The sequence below is a fragment of the Medicago truncatula genome, chromosome 6, assembly GCF_003473485.1.
Source record: "Medicago truncatula cultivar Jemalong A17 chromosome 6, MtrunA17r5.0-ANR, whole genome shotgun sequence".
NCBI classification, from domain to species: domain Eukaryota; kingdom Viridiplantae; phylum Streptophyta; class Magnoliopsida; order Fabales; family Fabaceae; genus Medicago; species Medicago truncatula.
This window is the reverse complement of record NC_053047.1, coordinates 10,584,554-10,607,470: the sequence shown is the minus strand read 5'-3', so window position 1 is coordinate 10,607,470 and position 22,917 is coordinate 10,584,554. Positions and strand designations below refer to the sequence as shown.

Below are 22,917 nucleotides of genomic sequence, written 5' to 3'. Positions count from 1 at the left end.
CAGAGTGCTTGTGTAAACGTTAGTACCAATAAAGAAATTAAATTCACATATGGTACCAACAAATAGAAGTGATCAAAACACTATAGGTTCTTACATGCTTTCCCTAATTTCAGCTATTAGACATTAACCATTAAACCGATGAATTGCAATAATTCAACTAAAAAATGGTAATCTATGCTTGATCAATACCAATAATTCATTACTAAACCTATAAATAAGTAAGACAATAACGAAAGATGAAGCCTTGCATTGTCATTTTAGATATGCAATTATTTCACATAAGTCTGACCATATTTGAAGTTGTAAATGTGCGAAAATGAAATTCAATATAAAGTTTTTTTTTAAAAAAATAAAATAATTGTTGATAAGCATTGTCAAACCAAGGGAGGTCAATGTTTATTTTAAAACTAGAGGGTGTTTGTGTGGCATTTTACCAAATTTGAGGGGAGATAAAAAATTTCCCCTTATTTTATTTGTAAAATATTGTTACAACTTACAACTACATTGCACTTAATATGAATTGCTAGATTGATTTGTTTTTTGGCAAATCTATTCCCAGTTAAAAAAAAACAGGAAAAATGACACTAAAATTCAGATGAGTTTGAATTCATACGTGTTGCAAAAGATCTAATTAGAAGTTAGATAAATAAGCATTCTGTCTGAAATGCAGAATAATTAGAAGTTAGACAAAATAATATATGAAGTCAAATGAGAGATTAAAATAATAATTAATATTGTTGATGTTACTTGTCTTATTTCAAAGTAATAACTATTTTATGCGATTCTTTAAAAAAAGAAAAGTTATTCACTTATTTGACAGATGATGAATACATAATACATAGATGTACAATCACTTTATATTTCTAAAATATATAATATTGATTATCACATAACATACATCAATCAAAGAGTCACATGTAATACAAGAAGAACATGAGATATTTATATTTCTTTGTAGCAAATGCTTGTGTGAGTTGGTAATATTGTTTGTTTTTGAATGCATGAGTCTAAAAGTCATGTTTAATTCATGATAATGATAGAAAATTAATTATGTAACACTCATTAATCTAAATTAATCATATCGCTCTCACAACCTTTCTACCATATCTTTTCCTGGAGACTTGCATTTCTACTTCATCTTAAATCAAATATCTGCACAATTTGCTAACCAAAGCTAAAACGTGGAATGAAAAAAATATTCTAAATGAAACACGTGATGAGCAAGTCGATATATAAGAAAAATAGTACAAAGTTCATAAACATTAATTGAGTTGAAGAGTACAAAAAGAGCTATGTCTGATAGCTTATATGAAAAACACATAATGTTCATATAATTAAACCACTAACATTAAATTATCATGTTCATCGATACAAATAAATCATACAATTAAGTAATAGTCTAATAGTCTTATACATTCAATTTACTGTATCAAATTGACAACAATTGTTGTCTTTGTGCAATTCATTTGCTATAAATAGGGCAATCAGTGAGTAAATTACTGTTTTAGTTAAGTTGTCAATTAAAAAACACACCAAAAAGCTACATGCATCCATTTTAAATAGCTACAACAAAAGGAAAGAATTGTTGCGCTAAAAATATACTTAGAGCAAGTGTACTCTATTGTAAAAGTAGTATACAAAATTATAATATCCACAAGGATTAATTAAATAGTACCAAACTAGTTAAGATTATTTATTATTTAGACAAATAACTAGTTGAATGGTTTTTGTAACGAAATAGAAAGTAAGAAGAAGGATAAAAGTACGAAGATGTAAATCAATAGAGAGAGGTCTAGAGTCACGGTTTAACTTGCAAGTTTCAATTCCCTTATGTCTAGTTCTAATTAAATTCCTTTATTTATATTTAATCACCAATCCCATTACTAAAACTATTAATCCGTTTGATCATTTGTGATTAATATTCCTTTTCTTAAATTAACACTTTATTTGGTCATTCAAAGAGTTGAAACCATGAAAAGCATAAAGCACAAAAAAGTTGAATGATTGGAAGACTAAACTTAAGGTTTGATCATGCAAAAATTCTAGTCTCAATTGTCCTATAGGTCCACCAACTAATTGTAGTATGATAGTTGATCAATTAAGTTGATTATTGTCATGAAAAGGTTTTATCATTCCTAATCATAAAATCAATAGAACAAATTTGATTAGAATAAAAACTGAAATTCAAATTAAAAACTAGAACATTACAAAGTCTCTTAACTTGCAAGATCCATCTAAACCCTAGAAAAATATTTAGCTACCCATAATCAAGAAGAACACTAAAATAGAGATAGAATTCATGAAATTAAGAGTAAGAAATAACCACAAAAGATGAAGAAATTATTGCTCCAAGCAATCTCCTATTACAAAAAGCCTCTTTGTAGCTTGCTCGTGTTCTCTATTACAGTATCTCTCTCTTCAAAAAAGTACTTTGTTCTCTCTCTAGCGTCCCTCCAAAAACGTTGCGTGCTCCACTATTTGTCCTTGTTACGCCACCTCAAAATTCCTTCGCCAGTAAGCTTTTCTCCATATACCTTCCAATTCCCCCCTTTGACTTTTGCAATTCTGCTTCCTTCCTTTGTTCCACCTGCTTTCTTTGTATTTTACGTCATAATTGACCGCCCCTATTCCTTTTCTTTACGTATATCATATCATATATGACTAAAAAGCACAACTCTTTATTTTCCTTGGGCCTTCATAAATAACTTCTCTTGAGATGTATTTGTTTTAAAAAGGGAAAATTATGCCCATGTGATGTGCACGTTGGTATTGTATATAGAGTTTTAGACATATAACGGCACGGGTTCCACTTGTGTAACATAGTGGATTTTATGTTATATAACATTGTCCAATAAGGGTGTGCCACGTGGCACACCCTTTTAAAAAAAAAAAAATCAATTAAAGGAGAATAAGAGAACACGTGACAGAGAAGGAGTGAAATAGAAAACGCGCGCTAACCCTTCTGCTTCCTCCTTCCACTTTAAAACAAACTCACTCACTCACCATCATCATCATCATCATCAGTTTTCCGTCCACCGTTGATCACCGCCGCCGCCGTCAACCTGCCATGATTGTGGCATCATAAGGTTTTTTTTTTCTTTTATGTTTTTCTTTAGAATGATTGAAATGTTATAGAAATGAGATTAACCCATAATAAAAATCAAAATTTCTATGAAAATAGAGAATAACAACAGTTGATCAAGAGATAAAATAATTTTTTTTGAACTAGTTTCAATTTATTAGGATTTGATTTTAGGAAATTTAGGGTTTTATTTAAGGATGTATATAACCCATTGCAATGTTTACTAAACTCTGTTTCTTTTTTTAAAAAGTTTGACTCATGTTGTTGTTGTTTTGAAAAAAGGCAAAGGGTTTTGATTGATCCTTGAATTTTTTTTTGTTCTTATCATTCATTCTGTTTTAATGTTTTCTTTCTTAATGTTTTGTATGAATTGTTTTTTATGCCTTATGTTCTTTATTTACTTTTTAGGTTCTTTTGATAGTTTGATCAAATATGGCATCTTCAGATGTTGATTGGAAACCAAAGATTGGAATGGGATTTGATTCTATGGAAGAGGCTAATAAGTTTTGGCTTGCTTATAGTTTCCGTGTGGGCTTCGGAGTTATAGTACGTTTCGCAAACAAAAAAGAAGATGGTAGCGTATCGTCATGTCGATTGGTTTGTTGTAAGGAAGGGCTAAAAAGGAAGGAGAAAAGATACGCATATGAAGGAAAATATACAAGAGCCGATGTTAGAACAAATTGCCCTGTAAGAATTACACTTTCTCGTAAGAATGGAAAGTTGGTCATCAATGACTTTGAAGAAGAACATAACCATGATCTACAAAATTCTGAGACAACACACATGCTTCGGTCACATAGAAAGATAACTGAGGTGCAAACGTATGAGATTGATTTGGCTAATGACTCTGGATTAAGGCAGAAGTCAACATTTCAACTTTTGAGCACACAAGCAGGGCACATAGCTAATGTTGGATTTACAGAGGTGGATGTAAGAAACTACATCACTGCAAGAAGAAAAAGAAGTATGGCATATGGTGAGATTGGATGTCTTTCACAATAATTTCAACGACAATTGTTGGAGAATCCATCCTTCTTTCATGCATATCAGATGGATGTAGAAGAACATATTACAAATGTGTTTTGGTGTGATGCACAGATGATTTTGGATTACGGGTATTTTGGCGATGTTGTTTCTTTGAGACAAGTGAGTCATTTAGATGGTTGTTTGATACATTCTTACAGGCACACAACAACAAAAAACCAAAGACGATCTTCACTAACCAAGATCAAGCAATGGTAAGGGCAGTTGCAGATGTGATGCCCGAGACTCATCATGGTTTATGCACATGCCATTTGTTACAAAATGGAGTTAAACATCTTGGGAACATGATGAAGGGAGGATCTTCTTTGCTTAGTGATATCAAAAAATGCATGTATGATATTGACATTGAAGCAGATTTTGAGAAACTTTGGTTTGACATGATCCACAAATTTAATATTCATGACAAATCTTGGATCATTTCAACTTATGAGCTTAAAAAAAAAAGGGCTGCATGTTATATGAAGGGAGTGTTAACACTTGGTATGCGAAGTACACAAGTTAGTGAAAGTTTGAATGCTCACTTCAAGTCTTGTATGAAACCGAATGTGAATATCCTAGAATTCTTCAACCATTTTGAAATAGTTGTTGAGGAGAAGAGAGCAAAAGAATTGAGTTGTGTGTATGAATCCTCCCATAAGCTTGCAAGGATAGCATATGAAACTGCACCAATACTAATCCAAATGGGAAAAACATACACACACACTGTATTTGAATTGTTTCAAGATGAGTTTAAGTTATTCTTAACTTTATCTGTACCAATTAGACATGAATCTGACTCTCTTTGTGAATATTCATCACAAAGGCAAAACATGAATGATCTTGGAGAGTTTCATTTAACTGTGTTTCAAATTCCATCACTTGTAGTTGTAGGAAATTTGATACTTTTGGCATACTTTGTTCACATGCTTTAAAAGTGTTTGAATTGAATGATGTTAAGGTAATTCCTGAGAACTATATTTTAAAAAGGTGGACAAGAGAAGCCCGTTATGGCGTTGTGCAAGATTTTAGGGGAAATGAGGTTGAAGGAGATCCTAACTTGTCTAGAAATCGAATGTTCAGACAAGTTGTCTCTAAGTTCATTAAAGCGGCAACTGAAGCATCACCCAAGGAAGAATGGCTCAAGTTTCTTGATAATGGTGTAGATGACATCTTCAAGAAAATAATTGAACTTCGGGCACAAGCTATGGACAATAACGGTGATAATGGTGCTCGTCCAGAAGTTGTGAGTTTGACATAATCATTTTAGGTTGATGGAGTATCTTGTTATGCGCCTACAACTTATGAGCCCCCACAAGCACATGAGTCTCAAGTCAATTACACAGCCATGCTAATGGTAATTTCAAAAACAAATTCATATTGAACTATTCATACATTCAACAAGTATCGTGATGCTAATTTTTAAGTTGTTATTAATGTAGGAAATAGGGGGGCCAACCTATTTGAATGGAATGAATGCATAGGGGGCACTGGCGTTGCTGCATTTTTGTTGTTATTAAGTTTTCTGGTTTGATACCTGGGGGGTTCCGCTGCAGGTGCCTGGGGGTTCCGGTTTGCATGTTGTTTTTTGCTGTTCAGGCGCGGTTTTTTGGAGCATGGGAACTGTGTTTTTGCTGTTAAAACCACTTAGTAGTGTTATTTTGGATCCTGTTAGTGTGCTGTCTTAGGATTGTGCAGCCACACCTCTGCTAAGTTGTTATAGCAGCAACTTTAGTTCCCCATGGTGGGTATTTTTTGCGGTTTGTCCCATTTTTTTCCTGCTGAATTATAGCAGTAGTTTTATAGCAGCTTCTGCCATACATTGACTTTGTATTTTGAATGCAATATACAATATTTTGTTAGCCTAATTGTGTTATAGCAGCCTCTATCATTTGTTCGTTTCTATTTATGCGTTTTTTCGCTTATTGAGTTGTTTCAATTGCACATCCATATTGAATTAAATATTAACAATTATATTGAGTTGTTTTATAATACATGTACATTGTGTCAATGATCCAATTTTCTGCATGTACATTGTGTTGTCAACAACTTTCTCTGTTTCATCTTTCACCAATTTGATATTGGTTTCCATTGATGTCTTTGAAACATTACACTTCATCATATTGAACATTTTTAGCACCTCATATATATGCACACTATAATTGAGGATGTTTATGATTTAGAAAAGAATAACATTTGTTAAACATATTCATTAGAAAGGAGTATATTTTATTATTCCAAGATGCTTCAAGCCATAACAGATGCTCAAGCCATATGCACACTATAATTGAGGATGTTTATGATTTAGAAAAGAATAACATTTGTTAAACAGATTCATTAGAAAGGAGTATATTATATTATTCCAAGATGCTTCAAGCCATAACAGATGCTCAAGCCATAAAGAGCATTGTTCATAACAGATGCTCAATTCAAAAAATAAACCATTGTAATTGTGCACCATGCACAAACTGCTTTTCACTTCCCTCTGCACCATTGTAACAGATGCTCACTTCCCTCTCCAACATCATTGTAACGCTCTTTTCACTATTTTTGTCACAATTCAAAAAATCACAAATCAACCCACCTCTCAAGAGACAATTGAAAGGATATTTATTGTTATTAGTCTACTGATCTTTACAATAACAACCCTCAATGAATCCCTTAATGAATCTCAAAATTAATTCCAAATCAAATTCATCAAATTTGAAAAAGAGTGTCGCAGGAGAGAAAGTGAAGAGGAACGATGGCCGTTGGCGGAGAGGACGGCGACGGCGGAGGTAAGTGTCGGCGGTGGCGGAGAAAAGTTGATGGTGGGTGGGTGGTGGGTTCGTCGTACTGGAGAAGTGAAGAGGAATGCGTTTTTGATTTTTCACTCTTCTCTCAGTCACGTGTTCTCTCTTATTCTCCTTTAATTGATTTTTTTTTTTAAAAAGGGTGTGCCACGTGGCACACCCTGATTGGACAATGTTATATAACATAAAATACCCAATGTTACACAAGTGGAACCCATAAGGGCACATAGACATATAGATAGATGTACGTGGATTGAAATATTATAAAAATTCTAATCTTTTTAATATATATTTTTTTCTACTTTCTCATCTATATAAAATAAAGAAAAATAGTTAGGTATCTAACTAATAATAGCACAAATTGTAATAAACTATATCCAAAATGTTAATATAAATTACACAATTAAGTGGTTCATCAAATACCAACCCGAAAAGAATATTAAAAACCAGACCAAAAAGCTTTATGTATCCATTTCAAATAGCTACAATAAAAGGAAAGAAATACCAACCCGAAAAAATATTGTCTTTGGATGTATAGCAAACTAGTGCTACAATTGTGCTTGTAATCTGCAAATATATAATATATGAAATAGTATCCTCTATTTGTATACTATTGTTTGATGCATTCTCATCTAGTATAAGTGGAAAGTTAACTATCACATATGAATGTAAGAGGAGCATATGGTTGTCAAAAGTAGTAGATGACTCACCAAAACTCAGCAAGCAAAGTGAAACTAAAATATATCAACATAATACCATCATATACAAAACTAAAATATATTGACTATAAATGACATAACTTTACTAGGGATACTCTCCTTTGTGGTATCCAAAGAATTTATTATGGATACCAAAGAATTTATCAAACAATCTATTTCGACATAAGATGTTTATGAAATAAGAATTCATACATTCAATTGAGTTAATTATTCGTTTAAACCATGACATGTTGTGATGAGATTTCAACAAAACTCGAAAATTAAAGCCTAAAATGACACATATGATGAATTAGGTCAAGCTTGAAACGACAATGTGTATATAAATGGTCTTAGGTAGGTTGAAACTTGAATTGTGACGGAATATGGAGCCATTCCAAGGAGGAACATAGTAGAAACTAAAACTGAACACACACCTGACAACAATAATTAAGGGGGAAAAAATACCAAGATCAATATGGACCTCACATGACATCAGGGCCGGCCTTGGCCAAATGCAACAAGACCCTTGGTACAGGGCCTCTAAATTTGAGAAAGAAAAAAAAACTTGTACCTACGGATAAAATCCGTCGCTAAATATCAATTTTTCGTAAGTAAAGGTCTAAATGGCTTCAATTTTTTTTTTGAGGGAGGCTTCAATTTTATTGTCAATTATGTATTATTCATAAGTAAATATCTATTTTTTGTAGGTAATGTTTGAATCATTGCTCATATATTTAACTACAACTTAATTGTCTGTCACCATAAATAGTGTTGGAGTTTTTTTTTTTTCAATTCTTTTTAAATGAAAATTGTCAAGTCTGTGTAACCGAGTCTCCGAATCGTCGAGAATGGCCCTGCATGAAAATAGTCCATATTTTCTTGTGTTTATGTTTTATTGTATTTTTTTGTTTTGTTTTGTAAGAAGCTGGTCTCCAGCCATTATCATAGTTCTATAATAATTTTCTTTTTAAGATTTTAATGTTGTAATATCGACTTATACATCTGAGATAGTCATAAGAGAAGATAATACATAAGATAAAACAAGATCATACCAATGAATTGAACCCAAAATTAAACATTATAAAAGTTGGCAGAAACACATCATAAAAGTTGTTCCTATAATTACAAAACTTGTTTAAATCAATATCAAAAACACCAAACAAGGAACAAGAAGTCCTCAAAACATAGCTAAAATATAAACATAGGTCAATTGAACTCACATGACCCCAAAACAACACCAACAACTAAGAGAAAACAATACCTAAACAATAAGCACTTCAAAAATCAAATCAGCAACACATTCAATTTATAAATGAAAAACAGAATAAAAAACAATAATGCTTCCTTAAAAAAAAAATAATGCTTAAAAAAAGACAATAACTTTCAAAATGACAATAAACCTCAAATCAGACAACTTACTTGGTTCTTCAATTTACTAAATTTATTTAATTTAGTAAATGATTATGTGGCAATTTTTTTTAATTCAGCAATTACACACGTGGCATCCTACTAGGTGCCACACAGATGGTGACTGTGTCAAAATTGACCCAAAGGGACTAATATTGCAAAGGGACTAATTTATAGGGGTCAAATTTTTCATTTTTTTAATAGGGGATCAAAATCGCAACATTGACAAACTTAGGGGGCCAAAATTGTTGTTTAGCCAAACATTTTTTGTTAAGCAACAACCTTCAAAGACACAGAATGATTGTTTTATTAAAAAAATAAAATTGTGTGAGATGGTATTTCATGGTTGGGTGTGAGTAAACACATATGAGAACTGAATTTGGAGAGCCAGAGTCTAAATCCTATAGATACAATTGAACATTGTTGTTGTTGCATAAGTGTGATTCCATCATTGTAAACATGTAATCGTATTTCCAGAAACTCCACCGTGATTGCCGCCGCTAATGCACTGCAGCCACCAGAATGAAGAGAATATGAGAAGTGAAAACGACGCCGTTACACACGACCTATATGCAGTTACTGAACCGAAATTAATTTTAGGTTTTTCAATTAAATTAATCTGATTTAAAAAATAAAATGATGTGGCAGAATGTTATTTGTCGATTGTATAAAGTGTTTTTACACTGTCAGTGCACCATAATTAAACTCTAAAAGTATCCTTTTCTCATAAACAACATTCGTAGTTGCCCTATATGGCACCACATTTTTCAGAGCCTACCCTAAACAGGAACCATATATTTAACGCCATTATTTAATAAAACCAATCACGCCTTTGTCTTGATTTTCTATTCATTTATCAAAATGTGCAAAATCGCAAAAATAATAGTGTATATACGAAAATTTGAATTTTGAGCTTAGTTTTTGCGAAGACTTATGCTAAAACACTTATATTACATGTATATACAAAGTTTCGTAACATTTCGATGTTTAGTTACATATATCAACAATAGTTTTAAGATTTCTTATGCATGTAAAATGCAAATGCAATTGGATAATTGAGTTCTTTGTAAGATTTCTAAGAATAATTGCGAAGAGATTGTTTCCCCACAAATTAAACAAAACAAAAAGCAAGTATTATCAATCGATGTAGCTGAGGAGGGTCAACAATTTCAACCAAATCAAGTAGTTCCGGAAATCCAATTTCAACCGAACAACAATTTTCATGCTTAAAATATGCAAAGCTTAGAGAACACCATTGGAGAAAAATAACGATCAATCAATGAAAAATCTGTATAGCTAATTTTGTTGGATGGTGCTGTGCATGGTTGGTTGATCAAGCATTTTAGAGTAAATGATGGCAAATCAATTGGTGTGATATTCATGTTTAGTTTTGTGGTGTGTGGAAGAAACTAGAGGTTTGTATTTGTGTATTATTTTTTTTTGGGTGGTGTCTGGGGTTCGAACCATGAATCTTGCATATATTATGTATTGTTCTTACCAACTGAGCTAAGCTCACGGGAACGTATATGTGTTTGTCATGAGGAGGGTGACATTGATAGGCTCTATTCAACTAAAACCATGAAAACCGTAAATATAAGAGATTTTAAACTAAGAAATGGGAAGAATAGAAACCCATTGAGTAATTTCAAATGTCTCAATGAGACTACATATAATCCCTCCGTTTCAAAATATAAGCAAAATTCATTTTTTAGAGTCATTCATTTAATGATGTATGTGGTTCATATTATGGACCACATACATCATTAAATGAATGAACCTAAAAAGTGAATTTTGCTTATATTTTGAAACGGAGAGAGTACATATTTAGTGTTGATTATTGTCTTCTCAATTTTTTCTTGGGTATTGGTCTAGTACCCTTAATATATTTTCTTTCTATTTATTTAATATTATTATTAGTATTAATTTGGGTGTTGCTCTTTTAAAAAAAAAAAAACTTTGTTTATACTCTAATCTTTGTTTAAGGAAAAGGTTTTTCTAACAAATGATACATATGTGCTCTTTGCACCCCCTTTTGAGGAAAGTTTGCAGTGTTGCTGAAACTAAATGTTATTATTTAAAAAATTAATATCGGAAAAAAAAGGACTATTACATATTCTGGAAAATTATCCTCCCTCCATAAATGAAGAAATTGTATATATCAGTAGAACCTTTTAGAAAATTTAACCTTACTATAAATTGTGAAGAACAACCCTTACTTATAAATATAATATTTTTATTACAATTATGATTTTCATTATCATTTATAAAAACAAGGGTTAATTACATAAATAATTCATTATAAATATTCATAATTTTGTGTTAGTCCCAACAAAATGAAATCACACTTTTTACTCCCTGTGACATTTTTCTTTATCATTTCAAGGACAAAAAATGTTGATAAAATTTTTTTACAAGGATTAAAAATGCTGATGAATTTTTTTACAGGGACAAAAAAATGTTGACGGAAAATTTTACAAGGACTAAAAAGTGCGATTTTATTTTATAGAGGTTAAAAATGAAATTTTAAATATTTATAGGAACCATTTACTTAATTAAACCTAAAAATAAAAGTCGAAATCTAATTTAAGAGCCCTTCACTTTTGTTTTAGATGATATGAATTTGCTTTTGCACTATTTTTCAAATTGTGGAAGAATTTATAGGCATCGAATGAGATGTTTTAGTCTAATTAAGTGGGCATGTTTGTTACTAATTGATTTATTTGAATATTAGGTTTGATCAAATTCGACCCAACCCAACCCGCGAAAACCCCGAAAACCTTGGCCATTTAAACCGGCGAATAGAATCCTTGTTGCTTCTAAACCCTATTTGCTTCTAACCCTAGCTGTTAGTTACCGTCACTCACTGTTGCCGTGCAAAAACAAAAGAATGTCTGAGCCCGAAATTTCGACATCGGCAGCGGATAGGATCAGCAGTTTACCCGACGATATACTGATTCACATCCTCTCTTGCGATGGTTCTAGAAAAATGTCCAATCCTTGAAGATCTTCAACTATCTGATATACACAGTTTCTGTAGTTATTATGACAGAAGCAGTGAAAACTTAAGACAATTAAAAAGAGCATATATTACCATGTGTTATTGTTATATTCCGATGAAAGCACTTTCAAATTTGGAGTTTCTAGGCATACAACTATTCAAGGTTTGTCTCATTATTTGGAGTTCTAAACTAGATAAGGAGATTATTATGTAATTTATGATCAAATATGTACTAAAAATATGATTTTCAATTCATCTATCTCAATTGGAAAAATATCCGGATTCTGTGTCTATTGTCATGAACGACATTTTTTGCGGCCTTAACAGTGTTTGATTTTTGTCCACAATGTAAAAACGGTAATGTCGGCTACCTATACCTCTTTGTCGTGGCCTTTTCTCTCGGTAACAGACTGTTTTTTTTTTTTTAAACCTTGGATGCATGTCGTTGAAAAAGAATAATGTGATTCATTGTATTATTTATTTTAGAGAATTTCACTTTAATTTTTAATACTCTTTTTTAAAAATAATGTAGATTTATCATCAGCCCTGTGAGTTTCCTACAATATTCCATAATTTGACTCATTTGGTGCTCCTCTATGATTGGGATATAGTTGTACAAGTGCTCCACCATTGCCCTAACCTTCAAAATCTTGAACTTTATCAGGTTTGTTTGTTAAATTTAACAATCATTTTAAGATACAATTATGTTTCATTTTATTTTAACACTAGTACTAATAGAATGTATGTATCATTTTATTTTATCTATATTTTTAACAGAAGATAAATGGCTATAATTGGTTGGATCAAGAAAACTGGGTTCGTCCAAAAAATGTTCCAGGTTGTCTTTCATCAAACCTTACAACTTGTACTATGCGGGAATTTGAATTTTCAGGCCTACAGTGTTATCACATTATGCTAGCTAGGTTTATTCTTGAGAATGCGAGAGTTTTAGAAACTATGTCAATCTGGTGTTGCGGGAAACGGTCTAAAATAGAAAGAGTGTTATCCTCATGTCCAAGGGCTTCTTCAACATGTAAACTTTCAATTAAAAACATATATGATTATGTAAGTAGCCTTAGTTTCTCTGTTCTCTCTATTGCTACATTAGCTTCCACCTTTTGATAGAACACAGTGCAAGTTTGTGTGTAAAACTAGATTATGGAATTAGGGTTTCTTAGAGAAATTGAGATATGTAACTAACTCCATAACAAACTAGATTGCTTGGTTTACAAGTTAACCAAGGTAGTTACCCCTAAACTAGGGTTTTCTAACTAACTGAATTCTTAAACCTCTAATACCTTTCACTATGTGCTGATTGTAAACTTTGTTTCTGTGCACAAATTAAGAAAAATGTATCTTAATTGATTTAGTTTTTACTTGCATGATCTTTTTTGAAAAATTAGTTTTAATGTGTTGGGTTATTAGATGCAAAAGGAGTAATCAGTTTACTTTAAAGGGTTTTTACAGGGTGGTAATAGTAAGCATAGGCAGATAATATGCTAAAAATCTATTACTCCGCAAAATGTAGTAATTGCATGACTTGTCATTGGGGAGAAACTTAGTGATTAATATTGATCTGTCCGGTGAGGACGGATGAGAGGCAACGGTGGCAGTATGTGTTCCGGTATTGTGTCGATCAGTCTTCGCGGTGGGACAAAAGGTGACACGTTAGCTCCCCAATGCTCAAGTCAGTAATGAAACTGAGAAAGAGCGAGTAAAAAGTTTTGTGAAAAGTGAATCATACCTCGAGGGTGAAGCTAAGTCAGCCTTATATAGACACACGTGAGGTTTTCTCCACACAGAAGTTTGCTTAGAAGTGGCGTGGTGAAGTTGACGCGTTCCTTCGGACGTTGAGCCTTAAGACGGCGTATGAATAGTCCACATGTCAACATAGGATTGGTCTTCTGACCGGTCCATAACAAATATAGCTGCATGTTCATTTTTAGGCATAAAAAAAGAGTTAAGTTATAAGTTCCAAGGGCATAAAGAGATGGCTTTGGATTGAAACCACAACAAGAAAGAGATTACTTTTCACTATTTGATTGATTTCTGATTTGGTTCACCCAATGTTTATGTCATCATGTTTTTTTGCTGTCAAGTTTTTGCTGTTAGTCGCTAGGGCTTGTGCCTAGATGATGTTAGCCTTGTTCTCTGGTGTGTGCTATTTGTGATTAATAAATTGTTTGATGATTCAAAGAAAATAACACTCTTGTAATACTAACACAAATAAGATTAACAGTATCCAATTTATTTCACATTATTGTTATAGATATTCTAGTAACATAACATAGTTTACAATTGAAAGAAAAAGCCACATGCTAGTCAATTAGCACTAATTTTGTTTTTGATATTTTACTTTGGACTTGTTTTGCTTTATTTTCAATGCAGGTTAATAGTGAATTTGATCTACAACCATCATTCAATGGAAGTGCTTATCTGAGTTTATTAGGTTTATAGGCTATGCAGGTTAGGATCCTCTCCTTTCTATGTTCTCTCCATTTCCTCCATTACTATAGTTTTGGAAATATAAATGAAAGTGTGATATTAAATAAATCCAATATTCAATATACATCTCAAAACAATAAAAAACTTATATTGAAGAGAATAAATGGAGAAAGAAAATAAAGAGATCCTAACTCGGACTATTCTCATGTATCTTTTTCTTTAGTTGCTATTTTGGTTCTTGATTCCAATCAATGTTTCTTTTGAATTATGAGACACCACTTCAGTCACGTGAATCTTTCATGAGTTTTTTTTTTAATGCAAAAGACTTATGAGTAGTGAAATCTTTTCACTCCTCTTCTATTTCTATTATTATTATTTTATTGTTTTTTTGATTATAATATTTATTTTATTCTCCGTCCTTTAGATTATAGTCTATTTTTCCAAGGAATGCAATAAATTTGAACGTTCCTTTAGAGTTTGTTTGGTTGAAAGGGAGTAGAGGGATTTGTTTGATTTTTTGTTTTTGTTTGAGGGGAGATGATGGGATGGGATCAGGAGAGCTAATTTTACCTCCCTTGCAATTTGTCTCGTCGACAATCCTTCCACCATCTCCCTATCTTGAACATGCATGACAACAAAACTCATATCTCTACAAAAAATCATTCTTTTGAACCAAACCTAATTCGATAGGTTTTCTAATTTCTTTTGTAAACTTTCCATGTAAAAAATTCTCAACAAAAAGTATATTCTGCATGTGCTCAATCATCATGAATCACATGGCCACCGCAAGAGACTAAGTTAATGATTAGTTAGCTAACATTAAAAAAATATTCAATGTTAAAAAATTTATGCAATTTTTTTCTGTGAATAAAATCGGATGGAATCCCAACTTTCGATGAATATTTTCTTAAAATTTTGAGCAATTTAAGGTTTATTGAGCAATCATTGAAAATGTGATGGAAAAAGTCCAATTGTTTATGATTGGCTCAAGGATCATGATCATTGGTCACAGGACCATTCAAGAGTGTGCCAAATAATTTTTTTAGGTTTTGAAGTTTTCTCTAAGGAGCAATGTTCCACAAATCGCGTGTCAACTCGGCGAGTTTACCGAGTTTACGTGTTTAGGTCCTAAAAACGTGTTAACTCGGAGGTAAACTCGTTTTTTGGTAAAATCGGAAAGTTTGACGAGTTTGACCGAGTTTAGACTCAGTAAACTCGTGTGAAATCGGGCGAGTTTACCGTTTTTGCGAGTTTACTCCTGTATTTTTTTTTTTTTTTCCGGCCCAATTTTTTGGCCCAATTTCTTGAAGCCCAAACGTTCCAGCCTTACAACACGTTTCAACTGAAACGTTTCAATTTCATCGTATCATTCTTTGCCTTCTCAAGAACAGGGGAGCGGTGAGAGAAAGCTGAAAATTCCAACGGTGGACTGGTGGAGAAACATTCCGATTCCGGTGAACTGAAACGTTTCGAGTAGCGGAGTAGGGTTGCGGCCGCCGGTGGTATTGTGGACGTGTTTGTTGTCAGCTCCGCTGTAAGTTAGATTAGAAGGCATATATATAAAAAACAGAGCTTCAAAGTTCAAAAAGGTACTTCAAACAAGTTCAGATTCATACTCTCTTTTTCCTTTCCTTTATTGTTTCTTTTATCATCAAAGCTTCAAAAGGCATCTTTTCTAAATAGCTGTTACATGTTATTGTTAGGGTTTTTAACCTTGATCATCAGGTTTCTATTTCTGTTTCTATTTCTAGGTTCACAAATCACAACCATGGCTTCAGAGAATGGTAATGGTGGTGGAGGGGAAACTGGATCATCTTCTTCGTTTAGAGGAAGAGGGAGGAAAAATATTAGGGGTAATAGGACTGATATTGGGTGGAAATATGGAACAGATGTTAATGGTGATGCTAGGAAAGTGAAATGTAGTTTTTGCGCTAAAGTCATCTCTGGTGGAGTTTATAGATTCAAGCATCATCTTGCGGGGACTAGCGATGATTCTGGACCTTGTGCACAAGTGTCAGATGAAGTTAAAATGGAAATGTTGAAATGGGTTGCAACTCTTGAAGAGGCAGCAGAGAGGAAACGAAAAATGGCTGAAATTGCTCAGGGTAATGTAACTGAAGATCCAGCATTTGAAGTTGAAGTCTCTCAGCATCTGCAAAAAGTAAGGGGGAAAGCTAGCGCTTCCGGGACACAAACCAAAATTGATGCTATTGCTAAAAAACCCTTAAAGGTGGAGGCAGATGATGCTGTTGCAGAGTTTTTCTACACAAGTGCGATTGCATTTAACTGTATAAGAAATCCAGCATTTGCAAAAATGTGTGTGGCAATTGGAAAATATGGGCCTGACTACAAACCTCCTAGTTATCGTGATATCAGTGATAAATTATTGGTAAGAGCAGTGGATAGAACTAATGAAATTGTTGATAAATTTAAGGAAGAGTGGAAGACAACTGGTTGTTCAATCATGTCTGATGGGTGGACAGATAGGAAAAGACGTTCAATTTGCAACTTTATGGTAAACAGTCCTAAGGGGACAGTTTTTCTATATTCATTGGACACTTCTGATATTTCCAAAACAGCTGATAAAGTTTTTAAGATGTTAGATGATGTTGTTGAGGCTGTAGGAGAGGATAATGTGATCCAAGTGGTTACCGATAATGCTGCAAATTTCAAAGCTGGTGGGGAATTGTTGATGCTGAAGCGAACAAAGTTGTTCTGGACTCCTTGTGCTGCCCATTGTATCGATTTGATACTTGAGGATTTTGAAAAAGAGATGATAATTCACAATGTCACTATAAAGAATGCAAGAAAGTTGACTACCTATATTTACAATAGAACCATGCTAATTACCATGGTGAGGAAGTTCACAAATGGGAGGGATTTGATTAGGCCTGCTTTGACAAGATTTGCCACTGCATATTTGACTATTGGATGTCTCAATGATCTCAAATCATCGTTGATTAATATGTTTGACTCAAATGATTGGAAGTCCAGTAGGTTTGCAACTACAGAAGAGGGGAAAAAAATGGCATCTGGTATCTTGGATCAACGTTTTTGGAAGAATATTGGTGTATGCCTCAAAACTGCAGCTCCTCTAATGGATGTGCTTCATTTAGTGGATTCAGATGAAAAACCCGCCATGGGTTACATTTATGAGGCGATGGATGCTTGCAAAAAACAGATTCAAAACAATTTCAACAATGTTCAGAAATGGTAAGTTAAGTTTACATAATTTTCTCTTGTTTAAACTTTTATTACTATATTTGTCATAGTTTAAGTTGGCACTATTTGATAAATTTTATGTATGATAGTTCATTGTTATTTATTTTTATTTTAGTTATGAACCTGTATGTAAAATTATTGATCAACGTTGGATGGGTCAGCTCCATAGGCCATTGCATGCAGCTGGATATTATCTTAATCCTCAAATTCACTTTGGCCCTAATTTTAAAGGTAACGATATTGACATTAAAAATGGACTGTTTTCGGTAATATCAAAGTTGGTAAGTGATGCTGCAGAGAGGTCCAAGATAAATTCGCAACTTGCAGACTTTCATTTTTCTAGAGGGCCTCTTTTTGGTTCCGAGTATGCAAAGAAAGCTAGGGCAGAGATGCATCCAGGACAATGGTGGGAGATGTATGGAGATTATACACCAGAGTTAAAGAGGTTTGCTATTCGAATTTTAAGCTTGACATGTAGCTCTTCTGGATGTGAACGTAATTGGAGTGCATTTGAAATGGTAATTGAATAAAATAGCTTGAATTTCTTTATAGTTTTTACTTTTTACATTTATTTATACTTTATAGTTTTTAAATTTGGTTATGTTTTGTTTTTCAAGGTTCATACAAAAAAAAGGAACCGGTTGCGCCAACAGAAAATGAATGATTTGGTTTATGTGATGGCCAATATGAGGTTAACAAGGAAAGAAACAAGAAAGAGGGAACCATTTGAATTTGTTGATATTGAATCTGATGATGAGTTTCTAACTAGCAGCACTATTGGTCTTGATCATAATGATGATGGTGAGAATGTGCAGCTGCCTATTGATGTTGAAGGGAGTGCAAGCCATGTGTTTGGTTCTAATATTGAAGACCCTTTATTATTTGGAGAAGAATTTGATGTAGATGGAGATGAAGATATAGATGAGAATGATGTTATGGAACTTTAGAAGATTGACCTCTTGAAGAAATTATCTAGTTTGTCATGCATATAATAAATTGTATAAAATTTTAATTTTAGGTAAACTCGTGCGAGTTTACGATTCGAGTTTACGAGTCGAGTTTACCTAGGTAAAACGAGTTGAGGTAAACTCTCGAGTTGCAAAACCTTGCTAAGGAGATTCTCAACTTTTAGAACATGGTTAAAGAAGTTCTCCCTAACAAGATTCTCAACTTTTTTGAGTTTGATAGGGATTAGTAGAAAATTTGAAAAGGAACTATAATTTAAACATGAATTCTTTCTTGCAGATTGTAGACACTTCAACTTTCATTTCATCCCTCTCCTTTTTTCTTTTGAGGGAATTTCATTATCAAGAATCTTACTTTAATTACAATTTTTATCTTCAAATACACTATCATCACCAAATCTCAAAAACATACAATCTATTTCAAGTAAAAGCATTGAATTTGGCCTCAACTTTGTTTTTTTAGGTAAAAGATATGGTGTAGAGTTTGTGCAACCTCATGTTGTCTAGTTTGTTGAAGAATATGGCGTTGCACAATATTGTTAGGAGATAATGTCTTATCCTTAGTAGACCTTTTCTTGACCTAAACTTTGTTTCAAGTCTATAATTTTATCAAATTTATATTTTGCATTGTCTAATATTATATTTTAGAAGGAAAAACTATAAACCCTATTTCAAAATGAAATAACCTTTTCCCGCATCACATTGATTATCACTAATTTACCCATAATATTCCCTACTTTTATTTCTCTGCATTATTGAGTTCACTTCTCTCATTATCCATATGGAGTGCATACTACTAATTTTGATATAAAGATAATAATAATATGTCAGCATAGGTTTTTTATTGCATTCTCTTAGCATTAAAAATACTTTAAAATAATTATTATATTGATAAAGTACAGGATCAGTTTAAGAAATATTTTTCTAATTTCTTTTGTAAACTTTCCATGTAAATAATTCTCAACAAAAAGTATATTCTGCATGTGCTCAATCATCATGAATCACATGGCTCCCACAAGAGAGTAAGTTAAATGATTAGTTAGCTGACATAAAAAATATTCAATGTTCAAACAACTTATGCAAAAAATTTCTTTGTTTTTTTAATAAAAAAGATGTGTTGTATTTTACACACATTAAATCAAATTACATCTTGACCAAAAAAAATCAAATTACATCATCATATCAATTTATTAAGATTTTTAAAAATTAAAATATATCACAAATATCCGTATATTATTCGTTATTATTATTATTCGTTATTAGATGCATGTGTAAAATTTTTTACAGTGATATAATATATATATCAATATGTAAATAAATTAATACTTCCTCCGTCCGCAATAGATGATCCATTTAAAAATGTGCAATTTTGACCTAACTTACTTTGACTTTATTTTTCTACTAATATACAAAAATAAATAATATTATATAAGATGTCGTTAAATTCGTCTCGATGAGTATTTTCAAAATATCAAATTTTCATAATTTTTTCTAATATATTATTCAAGATATTTAAGCTCAAAGTTATGCATTTGCATGCGTAATAAGGTAAACTGTGTTAAGTATTATGAGAGGGAGTAGTATTTAGTTAAACTTTTGCCAACAAAAATATTCTGCAATTATTCAATCATCACGAAGTTTACAACAACAAAATCAATCATCATGAACCACATGGCAAACAAGGTGGAATAAGTTAATGGGATTAGTTTGTTGTGACATAAAAGTTATCGAAATTATACTTGTATTCAGATGCATGCAATTGGAAGAATCTATGAGTCCAGGTAACAAAAGTCTAAAAACTTAAATAACAAATAAAATATTTTTGTCATTAGTACATTATTATCTGTATATCTATTCTATCTTATGCATAATGGTTGTACAAAAAAATTATGCATGTAATGACAGCAATACAATGTTTACCAACAATATACTTTGTCCCTTTTTAAGAGTCTAGTTTTTTACATGTATCATGACAACTAATAAATATTGTTACTTTTGATACAATTTTCCAATTAAAAAGGAACATATGAAATACTCTTCAAATAAACATATGTTTTCGAAAAATAAAACACATACTTCTAGAATTGGTGATATTTGTGGATCGAGTTTTGGAAAACAAACTAGAAGACTCTTACGATGCTATGAATCAAAATTTGAATCTTAAACAAATTTGAATCTTTAGTGTGTGATACATCTAAAGAAAAGAATTGGTAATCGAGTCTTTATATATACCTATAAAGCTCTCGTTTCTTTTGAGGAATGAAAAGGGTGATTTCTTCTTTTCTTGATCAAAATAAGAGTGATTTCTAAAACGAGAATTTCTTTTTGTTTAACGAGATTTGATTGGATGTAAATTGTTGAAATTTAAGGTTTAATTCATTTTTGCAAAATCGACTTATGACGTGAAAATTGACTCCACTTATAAACATTTATCAAAAGTCTCCTCTATATGATGTAAAACTAAATCTACTTTTTCAAAGCCAATTCAAAGACAAGTCAATACGAGCCAACTCAAATATTACAATTAAGTAAAGCGACTAGAGACGGTCCGCAATAAAGATAAAATTTCCAACATAAATGTTAAAAAAAATAAAAATCTTTTTTTTTGAAGGGAAAAAAAAAATCTTATTGATGCAATAAAATTGATTTCAATTTTTAACTCAATCATTTTACTCTAAAGAAATATTTAAAAATTATGGCAAAAGAGAAAGTACATTTAATTTTTTTTTTTTAAAAAGTAGTGGGCCTGCAAATTGTTGTGACAACTGTACACCATCGAAAAGCCCAAGAAACACTCTGTTCAACAACCAACCGGGCAGCTGTAGCTGACCGGAAACATACTTATAAACTTATTCAAAATATATTTGCAACAAAAACCTATTTCAATTAAACATTTACCTCATAAAAAAAAAATCATATAAGCATTTGAATGATATGATAAGTAATGTTTTCAGCTTAACTAGATCCATAGTTTGAATCCAATTTTTAAAATGCATGGATTAGTCTTTGTAGTTGTGCGCAAACGATACCAAATTAAAATTAAAAAAATTAATATAGTATTCTTTTTATCTCTAAATTTAAGTATTTAATATAACTTTCATCTTTGAATTTTGAAAGATAATACCCGCTCTATTTATGTAATTTATTTATGTAATTCAATTTTGCAAAAGAGTTTAAGGATCTTAACCAAATAAGGATACAAGTGTAAATCATTCTCATATCAAATTCAAAAAAGACTTTAGTTTGACAAATGAAGTTCGATCTAGCAGAAGTAGCTAGATTCTCATGACATAACGATCTAAAATTTAAATTTTGACACGGAAAAATGTTTAAGATCAACTTTAGTATGCATAATTTTGGTGTGTAGTTTGAAAATGAGAGTATTTTGCCAAATTTTCATTGGAGTTGGACAACTTGCAATAACCGTGTTTTTCGAAAGCAACCTAACCTTCGGGTTTCTCAATTCTAAAAAGGTGTAAAGATGAAAGAGTGCGATTAAAAGAATTTTCTTCAAACAACTCAACCTTAACGTTTCACAAGATAACTATTGATAGGGTTTACCATTAGAGATGCTTTAATTTTAATAATGAAATCTCTCAAATAGAATTTTTGTGTAGTGAATTTGAGAGTTTATTTAAAAGTATATTACAATATATCATTTCTAAAATGAAAAAAAAAGACCACCAAACTTGTCTCCTCTCCCATACAGAAGCTAATGGGCATATCATTGAAATCCTCGAAAACAAAAAGTTAGGGCAGCCTAACTTTGCCCATTAACAATTAAATAATCACAAAACATTGGTTTTATATAATTTTCCTCTTCTCTTGCAACAACTATATAAAGTCACATAGACATACACTTAATATTCATCCACTACCTATCCTTGTATTTGCCTACCCATTCCTCTCACTTTCTTTCCTCAAAAGAAAAGAAAGAAAATTTCCAAGTTTTTTTTTTATAGAAATGGAGGCATTGAAGATGAATCAAATTTTTGCTATGGTGGTAGTGGTCATGATGATGGCAGCATCAAGTGTTTCAGCTGCAGATGCACCAGCTCCAAGTCCTACATCAGATGCTACTACTCTCTTTGTTCCAACTATAATTGCTTCCTTTGTTGCTCTTCTTTTTGGACTTCTTTTCTAAATTTATCAACAATGAAATTACAATATGCTTATTTATCATAACAATTCTTTAGAGGATTGGTTTATATTGTTGTTGTGTATTAAATTATGAATATGATTCATATTCTTATGTAACACGTTAATTCCTCACTTTACTTTTATATGT

The 22,917-nt window shown here is 31.9% G+C and overlaps 1 protein-coding gene across 1 annotated transcript; it reads left to right on the top strand.

Annotated features, from left to right (window-relative positions):
• Window positions 1–6,845: 6,845 nt before the first annotated feature.
• Window positions 6,846–18,611, top strand: LOC112422744 (uncharacterized). Its single transcript, XM_024786374.2, has 4 exons — window positions 6,846–6,879; window positions 16,194–17,655; window positions 17,780–18,182; window positions 18,282–18,611. Exons 1-4 carry the CDS (start codon window positions 6,846–6,848, stop codon window positions 18,609–18,611), a joined length of 2,229 nt encoding a protein of 742 aa, XP_024642142.2.
• The last annotated feature ends 4,306 nt before the right edge of the window (window positions 18,612–22,917 follow it).